The sequence below is a fragment of the Ranitomeya imitator genome, chromosome 9 (assembly GCF_032444005.1).
Source record: "Ranitomeya imitator isolate aRanImi1 chromosome 9, aRanImi1.pri, whole genome shotgun sequence".
Classification (NCBI taxonomy): Eukaryota; Metazoa; Chordata; class Amphibia; order Anura; family Dendrobatidae; genus Ranitomeya; species Ranitomeya imitator.
In genome coordinates this window covers 145936161-145948198 of record NC_091290.1, presented here as the reverse complement: position 1 = coordinate 145948198, position 12038 = coordinate 145936161, and the positions used below count along the sequence as shown (strand labels likewise).

Here is a 12038-nt window from a genome sequence, read left to right as displayed (position 1 = left end):
TATACATATATACCCCTGCCGCATACTGTACACTATATACATATATACCCCGCCACACACTATATACATATATACCCCTGCCGCATACTGTACACTGTATACATATATACCCCTGCCGCATACTGTACACTATATACATATATACCCCGCCACACACTATATACATATATACCCCTGCCACACTGTACACTATATACCCCTGCCACACACTGTATACATATCTACCCCTGCCACACACTGTATACATATCTACCCCTGCCACACACTGTACACTATATACATATATACCCCTGCCACATACTGTACACTGTATACTTATATACCCCTGCCACATACTGTACACTGTATACTTATATACCCCTGCCGCATACTGTACACTGTATACTTATATACCCCTGCCACATACTGTACACTGTATTCTTATATACCCCTGCCACATACTGTACACTGTATACATATCTACCCCTGCCACATACTGTACACTGTATACTTATATACCCCTGCCACATACTGTACACTGTATACATATCTACCCCTGCCGCATACTGTACACTATATACATATATACCCCTGCCGCATACTGTATACATATCTACCCCTGCCACATACTGTACACTATATACATATATACCCCTGCCGCATACTGTACACTGTATACATATCTACCCCTGCCACATATTGTGCACTATATACATATATACCCCTGCCGCATACTGTATACATATCTACCCCTGCCGCATACTGTACACTGTATACTTATATACCCCTGCCACATACTGTACACTATACATATCTACCCCTGCCGCATACTGTGCACTATATACATATATACCCCTGCCGCATACTGTACACTGTATACATATATACCCCTGCCACATACTGTACACTATACATATCTACCCCTGCCGCATACTGTGCACTATATACATATATACCCCTGCCGCATACTGTGCACTATATACATATATACCCCTGCCACATACTGTACACTGTATACATATCTACCCCTGCCACATACTGTACACTATACATATCTACCCCTGCCACATACTGTACACTATATACATATATACCCCTGCCGCATACTGTACACTGTATACTTATATACCCCTGCCACATACTGTACACTGTATACATATCTACCCCTGCCGCATACTGTGCACTATATACAGTGGGGCAAAAAAGTATTTAGCCAGTCAGCAATAGTGCAAGTTCCACCACTTAAAAAGATGAGAGGCGTCTGTAATTTACATCATAGGTAGACCTCAACTATGGGAGACAAACTGAGAAAAAAAAATCCCAAAAATCACATTGTCTGTTTTTTTAACAATTTATTTGCATATTATGGTGGAAAATAAGTATTTGGTCAGAAACAAAATTTCATCTCAATACTTTGTAATATATCCTTTGTTGGCAATGACAGAGGTCAAACGTTTTCTGTAAGTCTTCACAAGGTTGCCACACACTGTTGTTGGTATGTTGGCCCATTCCTCCATGCTGATCTCCTCTAGAGCAGTGATGTTTTTGGCTTTTCGCTTGGCAACACGGACTTTCATCTCCCTCCAAAGGTTTTCTATAGGGTTGAGATCTGGAGACTGGCTAGGCCACTCCAGGACCTTGAAATGCTTCTTACGAAGCCACTCCTTCGTTGCCCTGGCGGTGTGCTTTGGATCATTGTCATGTTGAAAGACCCAGCCACGTTTCATCTTCAATGCCCTTGCTGATGGAAGGAGGTTTGCACTCAAAATCTCACGATACATGGCCCCATTCATTCTTTCATGTACCCGGATCAGTCGTCCTGGCCCCTTTGCAGAGAAACAGCCCCAAAGCATGATGTTTCCACCACCATGCTTTACAGTAGGTATGGTGTTTGAGGGATGCAACTCAGTATTCTTTTTCCTCCAAACACGACAAGTTGTGTTTCTACCAAACAGTTCCAGTTTGGTTTCATCAGACCATAGGACATTCTCCCAAAACTTCTCTGGATCATCCAAATGCTCTCTAGCAAACTTCAGACGGGCCCGGACATGTACTGGCTTAAGCAGTGGGACACGTCTGGCACTGCAGGATCTGAGTCCATGGTCGCGTAGTGTGTTACTTATGGTAGGCCTTGTTACATTGGTCCCAGCTCTCTGCAGTTCATTCACTAGGTCCCCCCGCGTGGTTCTGGGATTTTTGCTCACCGTTCTTGTGATCATTCTGACCCCACGGGGTGGGATTTTGCGTGAAGCCCCAGATCGAGGGAGATTATCAGTGGTCTTGTATGTCTTCCATTTTCTAAGTATTGCTCCCACTGTTGATTTCTTCACTCCAAGCTGGTTGCGTATTGCAGATTCAGTCTTCCCAGCCTGGTACAGGGCTACAATTTTGTTTCTGGTGTCCTTTGACAGCTCTTTGGTCTTCACCATAGTGGAGTTTGGAGTCAGACTGTTTGAGGGTGTGCACAGGTGTCTTTTTATACTGATAACAAGTTTAAACAGGTGCCATTACTACAGGTAATGAGTGGAGGAAAGAGGAGACTCTTAAAGAAGAAGTTACAGGTCTGTGAGAGCCAGAAATCTTGATTGTTTGTTTCTGACCAAATACTTATTTTCCACCATAATATGCAAATAAATTGTTAAAAAAACAGACAATGTGATTTTCTGGATTTTTTTTTCTCAGTTTGTCTCCCATAGTTGAGGTCTACCTATGATGTAAATTGCAGACGCCTCTCATCTTTTTAAGTGGTGGAACTTGCACTATTGCTGACTGACTAAATACTTTTTTGCCCCACTGTACATATCTACCCCTGCCGCATACTGTACACTGTATACATATCTACCCCTGCCGCATACTGTGCACTATATACATATATACCCCTGCCGCATACTGTACACTGTATACATATCTACCCCTGCCGCATACTGTGCACTATATACATATATACCCCTGCCGCATACTGTACACTGTATACATATCTACCCCTGCCGCATACTGTACACTGTATACATATCTACCCCTGCCACACACTGTACACTATATACATATATACCCCTGCCACACACTGTACACTATATACATATATACCCCTGCCGCATACTGTACACTATATACATATATACCCCTGCCACACACTGTACACTGTATACATATCTACCCCTGCCGCATACTGTACACTGTATACATATCTACCCCTGCCACATACTGTACACTGTATACATATCTACCCCTGCCGCATACTGTACACTGTATACTTATATACCTCTGCCGCATACTGTACACTGTATACTTATATACCCCTGCCACATACTGTACACTGTATACATATATACCCCTGCCGCATACTGTACACTGTATACATATATACCCCTGCCGCATACTGTACACTGTATACTTATATACCCCTGCCACATACTGTACACTGTATACATATATACCCCTGCCGCATACTGTACACTGTATACTTATATACCCCTGCCGCATACTGTACACTGTATACTTATATACCCCTGCCACATACTGTACACTGTATACATATCTACCCCTGCCACATACTGTACACTGTATACATATATACCCCTGCCACATACTGTACACTGTATACATATATACCCCTGCCGCATACTGTACACTGTATACTTATATACCCCTGCCACATACTGTACACTGTATACTTATATACCCCTGCCACATACTGTACACTATACATATCTACCCCTGCCACATACTGTACACTGTATACATATATACCCCTGCCACATACTGTACACTGTATACATATATACCCCTGCCGCATACTGTACACTGTATACTTATATACCCCTGCCACATACTGTACACTGTATACTTATATACCCCTGCCACATACTGTACACTGTATACATATCTACCCCTGCCACATACTGTACACTGTATACTTATATACCCCTGCCACATACTGTACACTGTATACATATCTACCCCTGCCACATACTGTACACTGTATACTTATATACCCCTGCCACATACTGTACACTGTATACTTATATACCCCTGCCACATACTGTACACTATACATATCTACCCCTGCCGCATACTGTACACTGTATACTTATATACCCCTGCCACATACTGTACACTATACATATCTACCCCTGCCGCATACTGTACACTGTATACATATATACCCCTGCCACATACTGTACACTATATACATATATACCCCTGCCACATACTGTACACTGTACTTATATACCCCTGCCGCATACTGTACACTGTATACTTATATACCCCTGCCACATACTGTACACTGTACTTATATACCCCTGCCGCATACTGTACACTGTATACTTATATACCCCTGCCACATACTGTACACTATATACTTATATACCCCTGCCGCATACTGTACACTGTATACTTATATACCCCTGCCGCATACTGTACACTATACATATCTACCCCTGCCGCATACTGTACACTGTATACTTATATACCCCTGCCACATACTGTACACTGTATACTTATATACCCCTGCCGCATACTGTACACTGTATACTTATATACCCCTGCCGCATACTGTACACTATACATATCTACCCCTGCCGCATACTGTACACTGTATACATATCTACCCCTGCCACATACTGTACACTGTATACTTATATACCCCTGCCACATACTGTACACTATACATATCTACCCCTGCCGCATACTGTACACTGTATACTTATATACCCCTGCCACATACTGTACACTATACATATCTACCCCTGCCACATACTGTACACTGTATACTTATATACCCCTGCCACATACTGTACACTATACATATCTACCCCTGCCACATACTGTACACTGTATACTTATATACCCCTGCCACATACTGTACACTATACATATCTACCCCTGCCACATACTGTACACTGTATACTTATATACCCCTGCCACATACTGTACACTATACATATCTACCCCTGCCGCATACTGTACACTGTATACATATCTACCCCTGCCACATACTGTACACTGTATACTTATATACCCCTGCCACATACTGTACACTATACATATCTACCCCTGCCGCATACTGTACACTGTATACATATCTACCCCTGCCGCATACTGTACACTGTATACATATATACCCCTGCCACATACTGTACACTATATACATATATACCCCTGCCACATACTGTACACTGTACTTATATACCCCTGCCGCATACTGTACACTGTATACTTATATACCCCTGCCACATACTGTACACTGTATACTTATATACCCCTGCCGCATACTGTACACTGTATACTTATATACCCCTGCCGCATACTGTACACTATACATATCTACCCCTGCCGCATACTGTACACTGTATACATATCTACCCCTGCCACATACTGTACACTGTATACTTATATACCCCTGCCACATACTGTACACTATACATATCTACCCCTGCCGCATACTGTACACTGTATACATATCTACCCCTGCCGCATACTGTACACTGTATACTTATATACCCCTGCCACATACTGTACACTATACATATCTACCCCTGCCACATACTGTACACTGTATACTTATATACCCCTGCCACATACTGTACACTATACATATCTACCCCTGCCACATACTGTACACTGTATACTTATATACCCCTGCCACATACTGTACACTATACATATCTACCCCTGCCACATACTGTACACTGTATACTTATATACCCCTGCCACATACTGTACACTATACATATCTACCCCTGCCGCATACTGTACACTGTATACATATCTACCCCTGCCACATACTGTACACTGTATACTTATATACCCCTGCCACATACTGTACACTGTATACTTATATACCCCTGCCACATACTGTACACTATATACATATATACCCCTGCCACATACTGTACACTGTACTTATATACCCCTGCCGCATACTGTACACTGTATACTTATATACCCCTGCCACATACTGTACACTGTATACTTATATACCCCTGCCGCATACTGTACACTGTATACTTATATACCCCTGCCGCATACTGTGCACTATATACATATCTACCCCTGCCGCATACTGTACACTGTATACTTATATACCCCTGCCACATACTGTACACTGTATACATATATACCCCTGCCGCATACTGTACACTGTATACATATATACCCCTGCCGCATACTGTACACTGTATACATATCTACCCCTGCCACATACTGTACACTGTATACTTATATACCCCTGCCGCATACTGTACACTATATACATATCTACCCCTGCCACATACTGTACACTGTATACATATATACCCCTGCCACATACTGTACACTGTATACATATATACCCCTGCCACATACTGTACACTGTATACATATATACCCCTGCCACATACTGTACACTGTATACATATCTACCCCTGCCACATACTGTACACTGTATACTTATATACCCCTGCCACATACTGTACACTATACATATCTACCCCTGCCGCATACTGTACACTGTATACTTATATACCCCTGCCACATACTGTACACTATACATATCTACCCCTGCCGCATACTGTACACTGTATACATATATACCCCTGCCACATACTGTACACTATATACATATATACCCCTGCCACATACTGTACACTGTACTTATATACCCCTGCCGCATACTGTACACTGTATACTTATATACCCCTGCCACATACTGTACACTGTATACTTATATACCCCTGCCGCATACTGTACACTGTATACTTATATACCCCTGCCACATACTGTACACTGTATACATATATACCCCTGCCGCATACTGTACACTGTATACATATATACCCCTGCCGCATACTGTACACTGTATACATATATACCCCTGCCGCATACTGTACACTGTATACATATATACCCCTGCCGCATACTGTACACTGTATACATATCTACCCCTGCCACATACTGTACACTGTATACATATCTACCCCTGCCACATACTGTACACTGTATACATATCTACCCCTGCCACATACTGTACACTGTATACATATATACCCCTGCCGCATACTGTACACTGTATACATATATACCCCTGCCGCATACTGTACACTGTATACATATCTACCCCTGCCACATACTGTACACTGTATACATATCTACCCCTGCCACATACTGTACACTGTATACATATATACCCCTGCCACATACTGTACACTGTATACATATATACCCCTGCCACATACTGTACACTATATACATATATACCCCTGCCACATACTGTACACTATATACATATATACCCCTGCCGCATACTGTACACTGTATACATATATACCCCTGCCACATACTGTACACTGTATACATATATACCCCTGCCGCATACTGTACACTGTATACATATATACCCCTGCCGCATACTGTACACTGTATACATATATACCCCTGCCGCATACTGTACACTGTATACATATCTACCCCTGCCGCATACTGTACACTGTATACATATCTACCCCTGCCGCATACTGTACACTGTATACATATATACCCCTGCCACATACTGTACACTATATACATATATACCCCTGCCACATACTGTACACTATATACATATATACCCCTGCCACATACTGTACACTGTATACATATATACCCCTGCCACATACTGTACACTATATACATATCTACCCCTGCCACATACTGTACACTGTATACATATATACCCCTGCCGCATACTGTACACTGTATACATATATACCCCTGCCGCATACTGTACACTGTATACATATATACCCCTGCCGCATACTGTACACTGTATACATATATACCCCTGCCGCATACTGTACACTGTATACATATATACCCCTGCCACATACTGTACACTGTATACATATATACCCCTGCCACATACTGTACACTGTATACATATATACCCCTGCCACATACTGTACACTATATACATATATACCCCTGCCACATACTGTACACTGTACTTATATACCCCTTCCGCATACTGTGCACTATATACATATCTACCCCTGCCACATACTGTACACTGTATACATATATACCCCTGCCACATACTGTACACTATATACATATATACCCCTGCCACATACTGTACACTGTACATATCTACCCCTGCCACATACTGTACACTATATACTTATATACCCCTGCCGCATACTGTACACTGTATACTTATATACCCCTGCCGCATACTGTACACTGTATACATATATACCCCTGCCACATACTGTACACTATATATATATATATATACCCCTGCCACATACTGTACACTGTATACTTATATACCCCTGCCACATACTGTACACTGTATACATATATACCCCTGCCGCATACTGTGCACTATATACATATATACCCCTGCCGCATACTGTACACTGTATACATATATACCCCTGCCGCATACTGTACACTGTATACATATATACCCCTGCCGCATACTGTACACTGTATACATATATACCCCTGCCACATACTGTACACTGTATACATATCTACCCCTGCCACATACTGTACACTGTATACATATATACCCCTGCCACATACTGTACACTATATACATATATACCCCTGCCACATACTGTACACTGTACTTATATACCCCTTCCGCATACTGTGCACTATATACATATCTACCCCTGCCACATACTGTACACTGTATACATATATACCCCTGCCACATACTGTACACTATATACATATATACCCCTGCCACATACTGTACACTGTACATATCTACCCCTGCCACATACTGTACACTATATACTTATATACCCCTGCCGCATACTGTACACTGTATACTTATATACCCCTGCCGCATACTGTACACTGTATACATATATACCCCTGCCACATACTGTACACTATATATATATATATATACCCCTGCCACATACTGTACACTGTATACTTATATACCCCTGCCACATACTGTACACTGTATACATATATACCCCTGCCACATACTGTACACTGTATACATATCTACCCCTGCCACATACTGTACACTGTATACATATATACCCCTGCCACATACTGTACACTATATACATATATACCCCTGCCACATACTGTACACTGTACTTATATACCCCTTCCGCATACTGTGCACTATATACATATCTACCCCTGCCACATACTGTACACTGTATACATATATACCCCTGCCACATACTGTACACTATATACATATATACCCCTGCCACATACTGTACACTGTACATATCTACCCCTGCCACATACTGTACACTGTATACATATATACCCCTGCCGCATACTGTGCACTATATACATATATACCCCTGCCACATACTGTACACTGTATACATATATACCCCTGCCACATACTGTACACTGTATACATATCTACCCCTGCCACATACTGTACACTGTATACATATATACCCCTGCCACATACTGTACACTATATACATATATACCCCTGCCACATACTGTACACTGTACTTATATACCCCTTCCGCATACTGTGCACTATATACATATCTACCCCTGCCACATACTGTACACTGTATACATATATACCCCTGCCACATACTGTACACTATATACATATATACCCCTGCCACATACTGTACACTGTACTTATATACCCCTGCCGCATACTGTACACTGTACATATCTACCCCTGCCACATACTGTACACTATATACTTATATACCCCTGCCGCATACTGTACACTGTATACTTATATACCCCTGCCGCATACTGTACACTGTATACATATATACCCCTGCCACATACTGTACACTATATATATATATATCTACCCCTGCCACATACTGTACACTGTATACTTATATACCCCTGCCACATACTGTACACTGTATACTTATATACCCCTGCCACATACTGTACACTGTATACATATATACCCCTGCCGCATACTGTGCACTATATACATATATACCCCTGCCGCATACTGTACACTGTATACTTATATACCCCTGCCACATACTGTACACTGTATACTTATATACCCCTGCCACATACTGTACACTGTATACATATATACCCCTGCCGCATACTGTACACTGTACTTATATACCCCTTCCGCATACTGTGCACTATATACATATATACCCCTGCCACATACTGTACACTGTATACTTATATACCCCTGCCACATACTGTACACTGTATACTTATATACCCCTGCCACATACTGTACATTGTGTATACCCCTATTGTCTGCTGTGACCAGGGGCAGACCCTCAGACCTGCGTTATACCATCCCGGCTCGTGTCGTTGTCACACGTTACAAAGACAGAAATAATTGCTTCTTCCAAGTCCAGACAGAGCCGGGGGACGTCAGGGGACATCGGGGGCAGGCGGGGACGTGTGATCTCTGGATTCGGCCTTTTATGTGTTATTACTTTAATGGACGATGATGTGGTGGAAGCTCAGTCGCATCATGGACGTCTCTGCTTTCTTAAAGGGGAACTCCACTGTTACACATGCAGGGTCATATGGGATTCGGAAAACCACCACCGATTCCCAGAAGGAACAGGACATTGGCATGAAGGCAGAGTCCTCCTGTAACAGGCATTGAAAGTGTGCTGCTGCAGCCGGCGCGGAATGATGAGGGTTGTAGTTCCAGCAGCAGAGCCACTGGTCCCAGTATCTTCAGTATTGTGGAGCATAGTGTAAAGGCCGGGCCAGCGCTAGAGATGCGGTTATGTCACCGTAGGCACACTGTAATATAACACGGCGGTGTGTGTGTATATATATACAGTATGTGGACCGCACAGAGCAGATATGGGGGGACGCGCTGCTCCTGCCCTCTGTGCTGATCCTCTGCGTCTTCCATTACAGCCGGGCAGATGAGTCAGTCGGCACACACGGCTCTGCAGCTGCCGTACAACGTCCTGGGATTAGGGCGCAGCGCCAACTTCCTCGATCATCTGTACGTCGGAATCCCACGGCCCCCAGGAGAAAAGGTCAGTGCCCCTGATGAACACAGCGCCTGTGCATTGTGTATCTATAGGTCTGGGGGTAGTGCATGTAAATGTGTACTGTATGTATATGTACATTTGTGAAGGTATGTACTGCTGTGTACTGTGTGTGCACTGTATTTACTGTGTATTCTGTATATATGTACATATTTGTGTACTATATATACAGCTCTGGCAAAAAAATAAGAGACTGTCATGGCCGCCCAATCTCCAGACCTGAACCCCATTGAAAACCTCCAGAATGTAATCAAGATGGTAGATGGATAGTCACAAGCCAACAAACAAAGAAGAACTGCTGACATTATTGTACCAGGAGTGGTATAAGGTCACCCAAAAGCAGTGTGAAAGACTGGTGGAAAGTATGGGCAAGACGCATGAAAGCTGGGATTAAAAATCATGGTTATTCCGCAAAATATTGATTTCTGAGCTCTTCCTGAGTTATAACATTAGTATTGTTGTTTCTAAATGATTATGAACTTGTTTCTTTGCATTATTTGAGGTCTGACAGCACTGTTTGTTTTGTTTTGTTTATTATTTTGACCATTTTTCTTTTTGTCAGAAAAAAATGCAAAAATGTACTGGTTGGAACTTCGGAGATATGTTGTCAGAAGTTTATAGACTAAAAGAACAATTTACATTTTACTCAAAAATATACCAATAAAGAAAAAAATCAGACAAACTGAACATTTTGCCGTGGTCTCTTAATCTTTGCCAGGGCTGTATGTATACATGTGTGCATGTGTACTGTATATGTGTGTAAATATATGTATGTACGTATTGTGTACTGTTCATACTGTATGTATTTGTGTACTGTATAGCTGTACTGTGTATTTGTATGTGTACTGTATATTCATATTTACTGTATATACAAATGTATTACACAAATGTATTGCTGCACCCTAGTTTAGTGCTTGTATGTACAGAGGCGATAGTATACAGGCGGCCATATACAGCGGTAGTGTACTGTTGGCCATATGCAGCGGCAGTATACAGACGGCCATATACACCGGCAGTATACAGGTGGCCATATGCTGCAGTACTATACAGGCGGCTATATACAGCGGTAGTATTCAGGCGGCAGTATAC

The 12038-nt window shown here is 42.3% G+C and overlaps 1 protein-coding gene across 1 annotated transcript in view; it reads left to right on the top strand.

Moving 5' to 3' along the window:
• ITFG1 (integrin alpha FG-GAP repeat containing 1) overlaps window positions 1-12038 on the top strand; it is a 240692-nt gene that overhangs the window by 216763 nt on the left and 11891 nt on the right. The window contains exon 15 of the mRNA XM_069739330.1: window positions 10813-10937. Coding sequence (XP_069595431.1) covers window positions 10813-10937 — 125 coding nt within the window. The remainder of the gene's footprint in view (window positions 1-10812; window positions 10938-12038) is intronic.